Source organism: Hirundo rustica, chromosome 3, assembly GCF_015227805.2.
Source record: "Hirundo rustica isolate bHirRus1 chromosome 3, bHirRus1.pri.v3, whole genome shotgun sequence".
NCBI classification, from domain to species: Eukaryota; Metazoa; Chordata; class Aves; order Passeriformes; family Hirundinidae; genus Hirundo; species Hirundo rustica.
In genome coordinates this window covers 25,671,230-25,688,499 of record NC_053452.1, presented here as the reverse complement: position 1 = coordinate 25,688,499, position 17,270 = coordinate 25,671,230, and the positions used below count along the sequence as shown (strand labels likewise).

At 35.7% G+C, this 17,270-nt stretch overlaps 1 protein-coding gene across 3 annotated transcripts in view; it reads right to left on the bottom strand.

The window, feature by feature from the left end:
- Positions 1-17,270, bottom strand: part of MTA3 (metastasis associated 1 family member 3) — a 137,986-nt gene that overhangs the window by 88,755 nt on the left and 31,961 nt on the right. For all 3 annotated transcript variants that reach the window (XM_040059828.2, XM_040059827.2, XM_040059829.2), the window contains exons 5-6: positions 13,318-13,381; positions 12,046-12,163 (exon numbers count right to left, since the gene is read on the bottom strand). In XM_040059828.2, the coding sequence (XP_039915762.1) occupies positions 12,046-12,163; positions 13,318-13,381 (182 nt within the window). The remainder of the gene's footprint in view (positions 1-12,045; positions 12,164-13,317; positions 13,382-17,270) is intronic.

The window sequence follows — 17,270 nt, the reverse complement described above, 5'->3', positions numbered from 1 at the left end:
AAAAAAATCAGAAAAAAAGTTTAAAATTTACACTTAACTCTTCAAAAAATATCATGGAGTTATGTGCAAATAACTTCTCTGATCAAAATAACATGAGAAAGCTTAGATGAAAAGTGTAGGCAAAAGAAAAATTATTTGTTTACCTTGCAATTTCAAAACTATCTCCCTTCTGCCTTAGCTTGTCTGACAGAGGTATATTCAGATTTCAATTATTCAGATAAGGAGTTATAAGTTTACACAAATCTCATGGTAAAAATTTATGAATGCAAGACCTGTATAAGGACAAGAAATGAAAACCAGGCTACATATATAGACTATAAATGAAAGATATGTGATAAAGGCTTGTTAATGGTCTACAAGCTTTTAAACTGCTATTGGGCATTTTTAAAGCCAATAAAACATGCATAGTCCAATCATCACTTATCCTCTGGAGCTTGAGTTTACAAAAACATTTAATCATTCTGCACCTGAAAAATCCCTTTTGAAACAGAACTGCCTCCTATGACCTTAAAGTTCTCACAGTGTTCAGCTTTACAGTACTTATAATTTAATCACTGATGATCAAAAGACAAGCACTCACAAAACACTCAGAGCTTTAATTCATCATGTTCTAATTTCCTAGAAATCAACAGAAAGAATTACACTTGAGTTCAGAATAAACTGAATTAATGACCAACTTCTACATAATGCTGCATCAAGGATGGCTGGCTTATGGAAATGCCCAGTGATGGAAGGAATGAACAAATGAGGCTGCCTCTTTCTCAAAACCCTACAGAACTGGTTTCAGTTTTGCTGAAATTCCTGAAATAACAACATATGAGGAAATAGAGTTTTCAGGAAAGCATGGTGAAAATCATTCTGAGTGTAAGTAAAATAACAGTAGAGTACTACATGTGAATATTACTAGTATTTAAAATGCTTGCTTTTGAAAAAGGGATATGACAATTCAGAGACATTGTATTCTCAAAAAAAAAGAAAAAAACCAACCAACCAAAAAACCAACCAAACAACAAGCCCCACCAAACAAAACAAAACAAAAACAAACAAACAAAAAAAAACAACAAACAAAAAACCAAACCCTGACCACATTACACTGAAATCTGGTCCTGCAGTTCTGGGTTGTGTTGGTTTTTTTAAAAAGCCCTAATGTTAAAAATATGCAAATTACTCAAGCATGCTAAAGAGAAATAAGATTTTTTTGTGTGTGTGAATAAATGTAAACAAAACAATTTCGAGAAGAATTTTTTGTTTGGGCTGAAATGTATTTTGACTCATTCAAATGTAAAAAAACCACATTTCATCTGCATCTGCTATTTGGTTTTCATCTTCTACAGAACAACCTTAGAAGAAAAATCAGATTTGCAGTAAAACAACAAACAAAAATCTGAACTTACAATGAGTCCTTTTAGGTGAAATTACTGAGGTAGAAAATGCCAACAAAGTCAATTAAACACTAAGATGTTGCTGCCTGAAAAGTGATTGGAGTGCTCACGGGGATAATAAGCACATTCAGAGCACACAATAAATAACTGTAAGACTGACTACCTGACAACTCTTTGAACAATCTCAGCCAAGGCTCTACAGCTATTATTAGCAACAAAATCTTTCTGACAGTAATCATGCATAACCTGCCATACCAAAACCACAGCACAGACCATGCTGCACTGCACCCAGAGGGCCATTTTAACCATTTCCTTCAAGTTGGAGAAAAATAGGAGGGCTCATAACAAAGAGAACACTAATAACAGAAGCCCAAGTCTCCTCAAGGAGCTAGAGACAGCAGAGTATCATGGCTCTTTTTTCACAAAGACTGAAAATTTGACTGACCTCGAGCATAAATCCACCTTGAGAAAGGCAGACATGCTTTTACAATTCAGGGCAACCAAGGAACAAGAAGCTAAACAATAACAGAAAACGCCTCTAACTATCCCCAAACAGGACAACCCACATAACTCACCTCAACTGTCAAACAGCTTTTATAAAATCTAATTGATAAAGAGCACAATTTCCAACTCTTCGATCTTATCCTCGACTGTTAACATAGTAGTTGGGAACGTTCTGAGAACTGGAGCTCAGAAATTTCCATGACCAGATTTGATCTGTTTGATCAAAATTATACATGCACTTAATACCTTAACAAATTGGAACAGAAGGCAACAAGCATTTTTAAATTATATCACTGAAGACGCTTCATAAAACACTATGGTTTATAATGCAAAGCTTCAAATACACAGTTGAGCTTCTGTAGTACATTTGGCTAAAACTGTACTGCTAAAATCTGAAACTACAGATTTTCCTTGCAAATGCATGATTAGGCAGAAGCAAAGTCTTGCCTGAAAACAGGCATCAAGAGGCCATTCACATGTGTTTTGTTTAATTTCTGCTAAAACTAATAAAATTCTATAAGCATGTTTTTAATTGCCCAGCACAAAAATCGATAACTCAGCTCCCTAGAAGCAAGATTGGCAAAAGCGATGCAAAGGATATTACAATCCTATTAAAATTTGACATAAACAACTTCGTAAAGTGTATTTTTCTGTTTGGGATAATCAAGCACTTGACAGTAAATTATGAAAAATTTACTGTATGAGCTTAATAACAAAAAAATCCTCCAATCTGACAAGGAATTACCATGTTTAAATTCCCTAACCCTCAAGAAATAGCTCCTACTTTTAGAAGGTATCATAGAAAAAATTTCATGTTAACTCAAAGTCAAAAGTGCAACCAACAAAAACCCCATTTGAGAACAAAATATATTTGAGCATATATAACCAGGAATTTTATTATTTGTTGAGATTTATCTCACCTAAATATTTGATCTATTTCAGATATACATTTTCAGCTGAGATGAATTAAGTCTTGGGAACTTCTTTCTATTCTGACCATAAAGGTGAGTCTTACTGGGTTAGCACCATCACACCTGTTATGTCTGGTGTTCTATTGCAGCTTCCACAAATAGGAACTCTTAAATCTGCTTGTTATATCTTTTGTTCCATGCATTCCTTCTGAAAAATGCATTGAAATAGAAAGTCGTCATCTTATAGTTGCACCAAGATTCTAACCAATATTTTGAAGTTTTCATTTATTTTGCTGCTGATTTACCTGATTTTCTGTCAAATATAAAAATTCAATGCATTTCACACTGAACTTGGTGAAATCAATTTCTACAAGGAACCTAGGCATATAGAAGCAAATCTGAGTTGGGCATAAGCATCTCCTTGCATCCCCCTAAAGGTATTTTTTATTTCAGACTTTCAGCTTGGCTTTCTGCTCTCTGGATCCCATAAAGTCATCTTGAATTGACAAGAAACCTGATTTTAGACACTGACTGTGAACTCCCAAATTGCTGTATGTAGAACAAGGGATGTATGCAAGCAAGTAGATGCACTAGTTTCTCAACACCATCCAAAAATAACTTTACGGTTGACAGCTTTTTCCACAAAAACATTTCCCTCACACACTGCTGATCAAAGAGCCTAAAGGCGCTGCTTGTTGTCACCTTCTGTGGATGCAGAAGAAAAGCAACTCTTCCTTTGATCATACCTAAGTAACAGGGTTTACTCTAATTCCACTTATTTATTCTTGTAATGGCACTTTGATTCACTCACAAAGGAAACACTAACACAGCCTCAAAATTATCAGGCTTCATGATTTTTTAAAGCCAGTTAAATACAAAAGGTTAGACAGATAATATTTGTGAAATACTGAACTCAGGGAAAAAAGGCAATATTTTCTGAATTTTATTTTCTGAGAACTATTTACTGTATTAAGGTGTCCAGTTCATATCCAACAATTGTCAAAAAAGTGATCACTTAGCACAAATTACAGAAATTATTTTCTGTAAATCAACAGGACACAAAGACACAATATTTGTTTATCCTGTCAGATATTTCTCACAGACACACATTATCTGTCTTCAGAGTATCTGGCTGTCCAATTTTTAACTGAAATATTTGAATACAGAACCTTCTAAAAATATTTCATATGAATGGTTTTTAAAACAGACTGATTATTATCATCTCACAACAGAATTAAATCATTGCAACCACATCAACACTAGCAGAAATAATCCAGCACACAGACTTTTGTCAAGAGAATCAAATGCACGGTTCAAATTATTGCTGCAGGTCTCTGGCTGTATGAGTGACTTTCAAATTCAGCAGTGGTTCATATAATAAATGGGAGAATTATGTACCATGAAGTAACACAACAGATCCCTCCTCACAAGATTACAGTTGAGTTTCACTATTGTAAGGTATATTTTTCATCAATTAAAGACAAAAGATTTAGTTATACAGGAAGCATTTATAGAAACACAAAAGATAATAGACCAAGCCTGAGCAATCCTGAACTTTCATAATATTAAAAATCCAAACAGATTGTAAATGGGTTTCTCATTTGCCTCTTTACTTGTAATCATGTTTAAACTTAAAATCCTGAAATTCCCATATTCCCAAACATTAAAAGGCTTGAACCCTGAGTTTAATAGTTTCCATTCGGTATGTCTGGTCTACTAAAAACAACATACTCTTACAGCAGAATTGCATTAAAAAGCACAAAAACAGTGAAGATTTTAGAAATCATCCTTTAAAGGAATTAATTCATTCTTTTTCAAAACAGAAAAATTTTATGAATTTTGAATAGTTTCTCTGTACGCCATCCAAAATTTGCAGCTTAACTTTGCCCAGTTGCTCCCCTTCTTCCTATTAAGCACTCAATTAATCGAACTGCATTAATTCGAAAATGAATTTAGCTGCGCAGCCAGTGCTATTTCTTAGGCACTCACTGGGTATTTTCAGGTGCGCAAGAGGGACTCCAGCTTTTAGTTTACACTTTTATTTACTAGAAGAAAAAAAAAAGCTCTGAACAGAACATCTGTCCTCCAGGCTGCTTCTTCCTCTGTTTCAGACTCTAATTCCTCTTCTGTACGTCTTAGTCGGGGGTACTCCTTTTCCTCGCCCACTCCACACTCTTTGAATTGCTTTAAATGGCCAGAGCCGCTCCATAAAGAATTCCCGGGGGCCTCCTTTCAAATCCAAATGCAAGAGATAAGCAACCCCGGACTGGGAACGGGACTGCAGCTGGGAGAGGACCATTAGTATGTGACTCTAAGCATCCCTCCAGGCTGTCAAAACAGGAACTCGCAAACAGGCTGGCATTGCTGCTGGCGGCGCTCACTTAGGACTAACAGCCAGTTCTCCAGAGAAACCTTTAAACTGAATCATTCCACATCACGCTTGTCAATGCCTTGCTGCTTGTCTCCCTCCATACACCTCTGCGCGGAAACTGAAAACTCATTTCCCAAGTAAACGCTAACTCTCCCTGCGCCCATCGTCCCACGGCCCTCTCTGACACGCCAAGCCTGGCTCTGCACTCGGAGCCGGATGAGCAGAAAGGAGCTGCTGCCCGGGGGCCATCAATCACCTCAGTAAACATGCCTTCCCGGCAGAGCCCTGCCCTGCTGAGGCCGGCATGTGCACACCGCTGGCCGGGCGCTGCTGCCCAGGGGAACACACGGACCCGGCGCTGCCGACATCCCCCCGCTGCCCGCCGGCACCGCAGGGCCCTCCCCTCAGAGCCGCTCCTCTCGGCCCCTTCGCTCCCTCACAGAGTCATGGAAGATACGGGCCAGGGTACTTTCGTACGCTTTAACGTTCCCTCCAGCTAGAAAAATAAAATTGGGGACATCTCACATCACAGAGGGAGAAAACTGTCCTTGTCATTGAAGCATGTGATATATGTTCTAAAGTTAATTCGTGTTAATAGGATATAAAATGTAATACAAGCCATATAAATATAAGTTTTGTATAAACTAGCATGTTATAAGTTAAGTTTTGTTCAAACTAGGATATTGTGAATTAACTCAGGGGAAGGTGGCTCAACAAAATACAGGAATTTCTCTAGCCTGAAAAGGCATGGGAGGGACACGAGGAAAACATGATTGGAATTACCAGAAAGGGGAACGAGAAAAATGCCGCTGCCGGGAATCCTTGAAAAGGAACAAAAGGCGACGGAAAACGGAGATGATAGCCCGGAGAACCAGATGATTACCTCAGATCAATATCTAGATAGTCTCCGTCAGAAATTAACATCTCCACACCACACCTGGACCCAACCATTAACAGCATTGTCCTCCTCCGCCGATCCATTCAGACTCTCGGAACTGAGGCCTGCGTGATTAATGAAGATGCCTCGGAGGAAGGACCGTCGAAATCCCGAGTCTCTCTCCACGATCCAGTGCATAAAAAGAGACTGCTGCAAACCAAAAATGTGAATTTGGGGGATAACAGACTGACAGAGTGTGTTATCATTGTTCACCCAGCGGCGACCCCGGGCTCGACGCTGTCCTTTTAATTGTGGCTGTCCGAGACTGTCATTTTGTCTCTCAATAAAATTCCAAATTTTGATTTATCTAATTTGGTCCATCTTATTTATAACAAAGCACATTAGTACATGTGGGGGGTTTTTTGTTTGTTTTTTTGTTTGTTTGTTTTTTCTTGTCACTTTTATCCTCCTATTTGCTACAACATTGTCCAAATTTCAGAGAGCATTAAAATGACTTAAGTCTTCTCAGACCACCAATAAAGATAAAAGGTCTATAAGCTACCAAAAAGTCCCAAGCACTTGAAAATGCGATCTATTTTAAAAGGAAGCAAAGAAGCAAAATTCAAATTAATTGCTGGAAGAGAAATCAAATTAATTTTCTGCAGTTGTGATGACTGGACAGAAGTGGAGAGGTTCACGTGCATCATGAGAGACATAAAAGATACACCTTAAAATGATGCACTTATAAGAGAATTTAGAGAACAATTATACACTATGAGCAGTAACCAGCTACTTGAGTTTGGACAAGAATTCTCTCCAGATTTCTACAGGATCTCAGGAATACAACAGCTACTAATCGAGATACATGAGCTCAAACCTATACCTAGGGTGTGAAGGAGGGAATGTGAGCTAAAAAAAAATTTGGGCAACTAAGCATAGTCAAGGCTCACAGCTATGCTAGCCAAATTAATCAAAATTGCAACCAAAACACAGCAGTCAACAGGCTTTTCATAAAGAAAAATCCTGAAATGCTGAAAAAGGATCAGAGAAGTTCATAAGGAAGCTCAGTGTGACAGCCTATTAGATTTCTAATAGGTTTTAAACAAATTTTAAGAAAACTAAGAAGCCCCAGGTGACAAGTTCTCCTGCAGGGATAAATAGCTGATGGCCTGATTCAGCATGGTCCTTCCTACACTGCTGGGCTGTTTTTTTGAAAATGTTGATTTCAGCACTTTATCTTACATTGCCTAGCACCACACTGTTCTACCAGATCCTGGCGCACAAAATCAAATGCAACATCAGAAATTTTATTTTGATAAATTCCTTAAAAAAACACCACAAGGAAATTGTTATTCCAAATTGTAATAATTTTCTTGAAAATTCAATTGTTTGGTTGGGATACTTTTTGCCAGAGAATTACTGCAGAAAGTTTCACTAGACTTATATATCGTGCCCAGAATGCAGTAATGATGAATTTTTTTGTTAGACTTGTTCAGAAAATATACTTTGCTTCTGAAGTTTTAATAGAGCTTTGACAGACAGAACAATTATTGGCCTTTTTTGACTTGGTTGCAGCCTTTCCACTTGATTCACAGCACCACAAATGAATGAAAGTAAGCATTACTTAAGAAATTACCGATTTGGCCAGTGAGATCACTGTAAACAATTGGCTTCCCTATTTGCAACATGATTTCAATTGTATTTGTTTAGCTAAGCTGTCATGCATTTTATTTTGTGCAAATGCATTTGAATTGTGTGACAGCTGCAGTTAGGCCTATGGTGGCATGCATGAAGCAGAAAGAGCAGCATAGGCATGTGACAGGAAAAACAATGCATTAGATGAACTCCTACAGAGCAAGAAAATTCCCAGTTTCTCCCATTCTTAAGCGCTCTCCTACTACATAAACTATATCCCTAATGCCATGCTAGCACTTCTCTCTCTCTCTCATTCCCTGCTTTTCTAGCCAACCATGTAAAACAACCTGTCACTGCATCAGTTGTTTCACTGCGTGAGACACACTGGTTGAAATGCCAGAACTGAAAAACATTTGGATTTTAAAGCTGTGAGACAACTAAGAATCAATGTTATATAAAAGTCTACCAAGAATCTAAACTAGTTTGCCTGGGTGCATATTCTCTGTACACAAAACATGACTGAATAAAATCTGTTAGTTAAAGGTGACAACAATTTGATCATACTAAGAACAATTTATAAAAGTATGCCTTGTAACTAACTAACAATAATAATAATAATAATAATAATAACAACTCGCCTAAACCAACACTGTATAGGGTTTCATTCCTGCTTGTTTAGTGCTTCTAACTTTGTTTATTGAAGTTACTAGACGCAGATTTTACAAGCTGTTGATCAAACACTGTAGGTGAGTGCACCACACAGCAGCTTCTGGCCAGCACATGCAGAGCACCAGATACCTTGCCCCTGTACTGTGGAGAAGGGACGCTCCACAGAAACAAGATACCGCTTGCCCAAATTCATGCTCTTGATTCTTGCTTTGCAGAGAGGACAAGAATGTTACCCCATGCTGGAAACAGGTGTGAAAACAACCTGCTACATCCACAGAAGAAGCCATCGGAGAATATTGTTAAAACAAAGGACATTCTTCCGTATCCTGCTAGCCAGAATTTGAGTCAATGCTGTAGAACAGTCTCCTCTGTTCCAGCATACTTAAAGCAACTAAAAAGACTAAAATCTTCAAACTAGAGTGTAGACAGACTGTAACACTTGGCACTGGGGGGATGAAAGACTTCACACAACCACAAGATCATTCAAATCTGACACTTTAACTCCCAAATTTTACTCCCAAGAATGGTGACAACAAAAGTCAGAAGAGACTGAGGAACGAAATCTGTTCTGGTCCTTCTCCAAAGTTACAGTCTTCACTAAATGTGTGATCTAAGCGATTTAGCTACACCATTACAAACAAATGTAGTATGGATTTACAAGGCTTAAGCATTTTCTACCAAATTTAAACTTTGTTTATATTTGTTTATTGCAATTGTGAAAAGGATTTATGATTCAATGTATCCTAAAGTGGAAAACCCGAAAACAGTTGAGTCTAGAAGACTTTATCATGCATCTTGATTTTAATAAAACTTTTAGTCTTTTGAAAGTAGATGTTCTTTTCATTTCAAAAATTAAAGAGCAATATAAATTTATCCAATACACCTCTGAGGCAGGGAGAAGCAGGTATGATGCACTGACTGAAGTTTGACCTAATCACCTGGGTTTGAAGTACGTTTTACTCAAGGATGCAAAAATGGCAACATCGATGTAAGGGAAAAAATCTATTCCTACAAAAAACACACATAGTTATCCAATAAACACAAGAAAACTCAAAACAAATCCACCGTAGTCTATTCAGATAGAACATATGTTATCATCAGTGTATTTACAACAAATTAATTTCATGTTTGTAGAATATCTTTTTATTTTTCAGCCACATTGTGACTGGCCTTCTGAAAGCTAATCTCAACTGTCTTTAGTCATTTGAATTGGATTTATATGCCAGTAACTTTGAAAACAAAAAAACTGATGGTGTGTAAATATTTGATTTGTCTATTTTTTATTTGTTTGTGGGATTTTCTGTAAATATAAAATATGCCTATCAAGCACCTTCAAAAAGTATTCTTCCTTTAGATTACAGAACAAATTTTACGTGTGAAAAAATTCAGGAATGCTTTTTTATTTTATTTTCTATCATCTAATTATGTGATGATATAAAATATGACTTTTCCGAACTGACAAGACGTTGCCTAAATTCTCCCTTTTAATTTCAGGTGACGGCTCTACACTTTTAAAGAGTTACATAATAGAGCATCATAATTTGGAGATACAGATCACTAGCCTCTTTTAACATTACAGGCTGAAAAATGTACTTAAAGACAAAAAAATCTTCACAGAATCCCATAGTTTCCAAACATAACTTTTCCAATCTATTAATTTTAAACATTGTTTTGATTTGTTTTCATGAAATAAAAGGCTTGACGGTGGCTGGATTAACCTTCAGGTTGTCAGCTAACATAAAGGCACAGCAACAGCTGAATCATCTTTTGTTTTTCTTTGGAGGTCAGAGGGCTATGGAAACATTTAGAAAAAAAATCAGTCCAAAGTACCATAATTCAGATATTTTCAGCCTCCCAAAACGAAACTCTTTTTTCCACCATTTCAGCCACTTGAAATAAATGCAGATTAATCCAACTGAACTACTCAAGTGCTCCACGTACCAAGAGATCCTTGGTTTTGTGGGCAGCTTCGTGCTTCTCAGTTCTGATCGATTGTTATTTTCTACTAAAGGCAGTAAGAAGACTGCATCACTTATTGCATTTTGGGGGTTAGTGGGGTGTGAGAAAAAGAAGGCAGTAACACACAGTGAAATCCCATCTTCATGATGTACAAGAGGGATTATCTACTCATTTTAACTAAATCAAGGATTCAACTCAAAACATTAAGCTCCAGAAGAACTTGGTAACTTTAGTTTAAATTAATATGGATTTTTACTTTAGAAAAAATCAAATAAGTAAAATTTGAACATGGAAAAAAATCCTTTATATGCAATATTCACTATTTCATAATTAGCCTCTGTCTTTAGTAATTTAAGTTAGAAGAATTCAGTAGGAAAAGATTAGATGCCTAGCAGACAACCCTAACTTATCCTAAAAACCCTACAGTTCAACCAGGTATTTGGGAATCAGATCAGTACTTCGTGGCTGCCTCTCACACACACTGAGAACAGTCATTTTCACATTGGTCCTCTGGCACACTTTCCTCCTGAGCATATGAACATCTACACAACTATTTTTTCCCTATGGCAGGTACATCTTACAGCAAGAATAGCAGCGGATATAATCTATTCATAAACCTGTTCTGAAACAGGTCTGTACACTTCATAAACAAACCTGAAGTGTCTTCCTATAGTCTATTTCTGGTCATTAAAAGAAAACTAAGAATAATAATGCAGGTGATCTATTAAATAGCATTCACTGTAAAATAATCTGCCATTTGCCAGAAATCAAATTATTCTTATTTGATACATTTATTAAATAAGCTCTGTAGAAATTAGAAATAATGGGTGGGTTTGTGTAGCAGAAAAAGTACAGCAGCAAAAAAAAGTAGATCGTGATGAACAGAAAACACAACATTTAAGGTTGCAAATATATATATTTGGGGCATCCAGAACTCTTTGGACTTACTGCAAATGATGTTCTCACATAATCCTTTCTTTTTAAATAATAAATACTATGACTCTTGAAAATAGTTATCTACAGCTAGGTAATTCCAAAGAAACTTTTATCTTTTTTTTAAATTTAATTAGCAAATACAATGGTAAACATAACAAGACACAGTTACTCAATACTTCTTAAATGTGATCCAAATTTTAAATAAATCATTTACTTGAAATTTTGTTTAAAATAATAGTTCTATGTAGCAAAAGACTAAGGCATAGGTAGTTGTGCTAGGTTATAAATAAATAAAATAAAATTTTAAACATATCAGTCATTTTAAAGTTATGCCAAGGCTAGAAGTAATTGTTTCAATCCTGCTACAAAACAGACAAGATGCTTTAAAGAAAGACAATATTTTGTAATACGAAAACACAAAGACCTGAATTCTCTATGCATTGTTTGCTTTAAAAGGGAAAGAAGAAATACCTTTTTCACTTGCTTTATACAGTGTTATTATTTTACATATGGGTTTGTCTTAACATCTTCTCTCAATGCCACCTATATTAAATAACTAACCAGACCATATAATTAAATAAAGAAATCTCAAATGCATATGCATAGACTGGAAATAGACATACTTTCAACAGCTATTGAAGTATCCCTTCTTTTTCCATAATATATACTGGTGTTCATAAATATTTTCAGTCCTACCATCTTACTTTGTCTGCCTTTGTGTAGCTTAGCTCAGAAAGTCAGCAATGAGCAATAATGCAATACAAAGACTTTTATTTTTTTCAGTAAAGATCGAGTGTTTACCTTCCACAAGCATGTCTGGCACATCGGCTTGATATCTAGGCCCCACTCTGATTTCTCCCTTGTCTGCTAAAAGCGTTTTCAGTGATGGATCATACACCAATGAATAAAAAAAAGTATCCTAAAAAAAAAAAGAGACGTATTTGCAACAGCATAATAGTTTTCAAAATTAGGTTTGCAAACTTGTAACACCTCCCCTTTGGAAATTTGCATACTTTACAGAACACAGATTTGGTACATAAATCTTTATTTTACATAATACAGAAGTTTCATAAGTGCTTTTAAAAGGCTTATCAAGACCTCTCATTGTAAGGACTTACTTCAGAACAGAGCAATAATGAAAAGATTCATATACAAAAATATATCAATGAATTTGAAGAGAATTAATGTCAGCTGCTTTCTGAATTTAACATGTTTGCACTCACAAGTATCTCTACCATACTGACCTTCCATTATGAATTAATCTCAAAAAAATAAAACACTGTCTGTGTAAACCCTTTTCAGCACTAAAACAGTATTGGCATATATGGTGAAATCACATAAGTATAGGCCAAGTCCTGCTTTCAAATATATTTTTACTGATTATCAGTGCTTGGTGTAGAAATTTAAAAATAAAGACATGCTAATTCAGTTAGAAAACATTGCCTCCTTGATGTTATATTAAGACATTCCAAAGAAAAATATGTTTATTTTGATGGCATTTCACAGTCTTTCAAATTCTTGGGGAATTTTCTTCCTCTCTGCTAAAGCTAATGTCTTGGTTTTGAAAGAAATACAATACACTATTTTTGGTTACATAACCCAAGACAACTAAGCATCATAAGTATCTTTCAGAGGAAGGTGAGGAGATACTTTCCATACAATAAAAAAAAAAAAAAAAAAAAAAAAAAAAAAAAAAAAAAAAAAAAAAGGGGGGGGGGGAATAAGGATCGGGGCGGGGGGGCAAACAAAACACCAACAAACAAAAAAACCACTATGTGAATTCTCCCTTCAGTACCTGCTACAGGAAAATATCTCTATATTTTCACCTGTAAGATGCCATACTCAAATTAATTATTTTCTAAATACAAACTGATTAATAATAAACCTATCATTTAACTGTGCCAGTTAAAGTTTTATGCAATAATACTGTTTCAACCAGTGGTTTGGACAACATAATTTTTCTAACCTATCATCCAAGATATAATTTTCCAAGAATTGTTTGCCCATTTGTTAAAAATACAGGAAGAAAAATAAACTTATCCCAATATTTACTTGAACAGAAATCACAATTACCTCTTTCTCAAGGTATGACAGCACAGATTCTGTCTCATTCAGAAGTGCAACGCTGCATTTTCCCCTACACAAACATAAGCAAAAATAGTTACTTCGTAAAGTGTTCAAATTTCTAGTAAATATTTACTTACAAGAAAACAATCCAGATATACTTAAAACTTCTACACTAAAAGTATAGAAACATTAAAATATATAAAAAATAACCTTGCCATACTTTAATAATAACAACATTAACATAAAAGTAACAAAACAAATGGCTGTACCGATCTGAGCACTCAAATACATTGGAATTCCACCACATTAGGAAACAATTTCAGTAATGGAGAAGCAAAAATTAGAAGCGGTACAATGGCAAACAATAAATATTCACACAATTAATAAAAAGGCCTGGATTAAAGAAACATCACCTCCAAGTGACTTATCTCCAATAAGTTCAGTGTATAATTTGAAAACAAATAACCCAAACTAGAAAAAATATAAGGCTTTACTTTTCAGGCTGTAAAAACAAAGCACTTTTCTCTTTTGAATGGAAGTATTTTTAATAATGAATCATGGAATTCTATTAGGTTCCTCTATGCCTACATTAAAACGCTAATGACCACATTTCTGTGCAGGCTCTCGGTGCTCAGTAGTGGTACAGACCTGCCCACGTGTAACATAAGCAGTCAATGCAATGGGACTTTGACCCCACCACCCTCATCCCCATCTCCCCCAGCATTGCCTTGCCTCAAATTCCTCTGTCTCCAGCTTCTCTGCAAACAACCTGCAGAATTATTTTTAACAAATGGTATTTTAAAGAAACACTCGTGGACGTGGATGAGAAAAGTGAAGCGTGCTGAATCACCTTGCTAGCAAGTCGCATTTTTATGTTATAATTTACAGCTGAACTAGTATTTCATATATATATATATATGAAGATGTATTTATTACCCCTTACATACAGCACCTTGTATTTCATGCACCAAAGGTTTACTCAGTTTAGTTGGTATTTGCCAGGAGATTCCTGTAGACTTATACATCCAGCTACAGGAACTCCACCCAGAACACCCATTTCCCCACATGGAACAGACCAGAATACAGAGAAATTGTTTGCAGAGACCTTCTTGATTTTAAGATAACACCAAAATGGGTATTGTAAAAACCTGTCATTTTGTCAGGGAGTGCTGACTCTAAGCTCAACCAGAAGCATTAGAAGCCAATTGCTAATGGCTGATCATTAAGTGAACATACCCAGCTAATGTCTTATTCATTGCCACTGCACATCCTGGGAAAGGGGGGTAAGCCACACATTACTGTCCTGAATTTCTCTTCATTGTCATACCTGTCAGGAGAACCACACCACCAAAGATAAATGATGGGAAGAGAGGGAAAGAAAAGTCTGACCACAACAGCAGAGGAAAATCCTCCTGGACCAGAGAAGTAGGAAACCTTCTAGATACCCTATCATGTCTTTCCTTGAAGGTTCCCTTGAAATTTTTGGCCTTGATAATTCCAGAGCATTGACTTCTAAAATGTAATTGTGTTGTAGCATGAAGCCAGCCTTCCAACTTTAATTCAATATTTTACTGGGTTTTTTAGTGTAAAAGGCTAACCAGTAGCTTACCTTTCCAGTCTGCTTCTATTCCATACAGCTTGAGTATGGTTTCTCTCCCCACTGCAGCCTGCCCTTATTTTTAAACCCCAACTACCACAGAGGCATCCATTGCTCCACTGCCATCATGGCTACAAAAGTATTTTATTGACCAACCTCATCTTTTATTGTTGGTAAATTAAAAAAATCATTTTATTTCATTAAGATACAAGATTAGTCCCTGCAGCATGTCTTCTAAGTGAGTGAATTTCTATTTGATGCTACACTTCTTTGTAAAGCATTTTAACCACCTAATGGCTGGAGTCACACAGAGGTAACATTCTGTATGCATATATGATCTCTCACATGCATGGACTTGTGTCTCAATGAAGACAGTACTTCAGTACCTACAGTAGATGCAAAAATAAAAATAAATAAAATTAAAAAAAAAAACACCAATAACAACAAAACTCACATTTGAAAACAGGTAAATTACACGTCTTTCTACTTTCGACTCTAGAAACCCGCAATACTTCATATAAGTGATTTAGAATTTTTACCAAATTCATAAAAGCCTACTGTTTATATAACTCCTCATCTCTTTCTTTCCCATGAGAGGAAAAGCTTCTCTGTCTAGTTGCAAATGCTCTGGTGGGTTGAACCAAGAATCTAGTTCATGCGTCCAGCACCCCTCAATCATGGATGCTAAGGAAATAACTTAAGTGAATATCGATTTGAAGTAATATGCCCCTTAATATTCTCCAACCACAGCTGCGCTTTTCATCTTTTCTTCAACGCTAATAATCAAATGCCCTAGAGAAAAAGTTATGTCATTTAAACCACATTACAACGTGATTTAAGAGTTAGTTCTTCAAGGGATGTATGTGAAAACCCATAGCTTCTCTGAACTTAAAAATAATATTTTCCTCCTTACAGTGTTCCTTAATGTTTTTAAATTATTTCAGATAATTGGGACAGATAGAGCTATATCAAATAAATAATCAATATAACAGAATAAAATCTGACTGTTCCAAATTAGATAGAGAAAAGAAAGGGGGAGCTAGCTACCTACAAAAACAAATGGAAGCATGTATGCTGCATTTAGCAATTATAAAATCAGTTACACAGAAAAATAAAATTATACCCTTCTTTCAGAAACCCTATTGTCTTTACATTTGAGTATTATTTAGATTAGTTGCATACAATTATTTAGATTAGTGGCATTATTCTGTTGGAGTCTCCTGCCTGAAATATGTCACTAAACTGAACTCAGGTAAAAATTACCAAGAATTGCGAAGTTTTAAAAAGTTACATAAATAAATTAATAAAGAGTTGTCTACTATTTTCCACATATGAAAGCTTTTTCCTCTTACATAACTCTGATTCTCTGATTTAAGCCGTATTTCTCCAACAAGCAGCATTCTTGACTTAACTGGTACCGTCAAGGTGAATTATTAGTTAACAGCATCAGAAGGTCTCAATGTTAAGATGGTATTTAAGATGGTATGTCTGATTTTGACCTTTTTCTCAAATTAAAAATATTCAGAAAAAAAAGTTATTTCCTACAGAATTAGGCAAAATATATCTTTTAGGAATAGTGAGGGAAAGTTTAAGCAACTTCAGCAATGCACAAATAACAGTAGACAAAAACATAAGTTAGCTTTTATGTCCTCGTTACAACTTAATTTTGATGAGATTAAGTTGTACCTTCAGAATCCTTTTCTGCTCTCAGATGCATTTCATATTTAAACTGGTCACAAATAAAGAGCTGTTACATGGAGCTAACAACAATGCCAACAAAACTTATTATATAATTAAATCAGCCAGCAACAAAAAAGTAATTTAGAAGTCTTGCAGTAAAAGGAGACAGTAAAACTCGCCTTCAAATATATGCTCAAGGTATTGCCAGGTTCCATCATATAAACCATTTAGGATTCAATTTCTTCTTCTGTCCTAGTAACCAGAGCCACAACTCATAACTTTTTTCTTTAAAGCATTAATCATGTGAAAGCTCTTTTCACATGCCTTGTTAGAAGCTTTTGTCTGCTTGTAAATTTTTTTGTATGTTCCAGGTGACTTCACCAGTGAGCTGACAATTCCTGATCATTTACACCCATCAGATAAGGGGTGCCTGACAAGCTTATTTCCCCACACCTACAGCCTACTTTTGTACCTCAGGGAAGCCCTTCTGTTACAATATAGAAATGAGACTCACACTCTCTCCAGAAAAAAACCCCAAACTTTAGAACTAAAGTGCCTTCATGATTTTGTAGGAAAGGATTTCTTCAACAGCCCTAGCAGAAACCCAGGACCATACATAAGCCCAAAACCAAAACTCTAACCATCTATAGCCAAAACCTCAAAGCACAGAGACACTATGGAG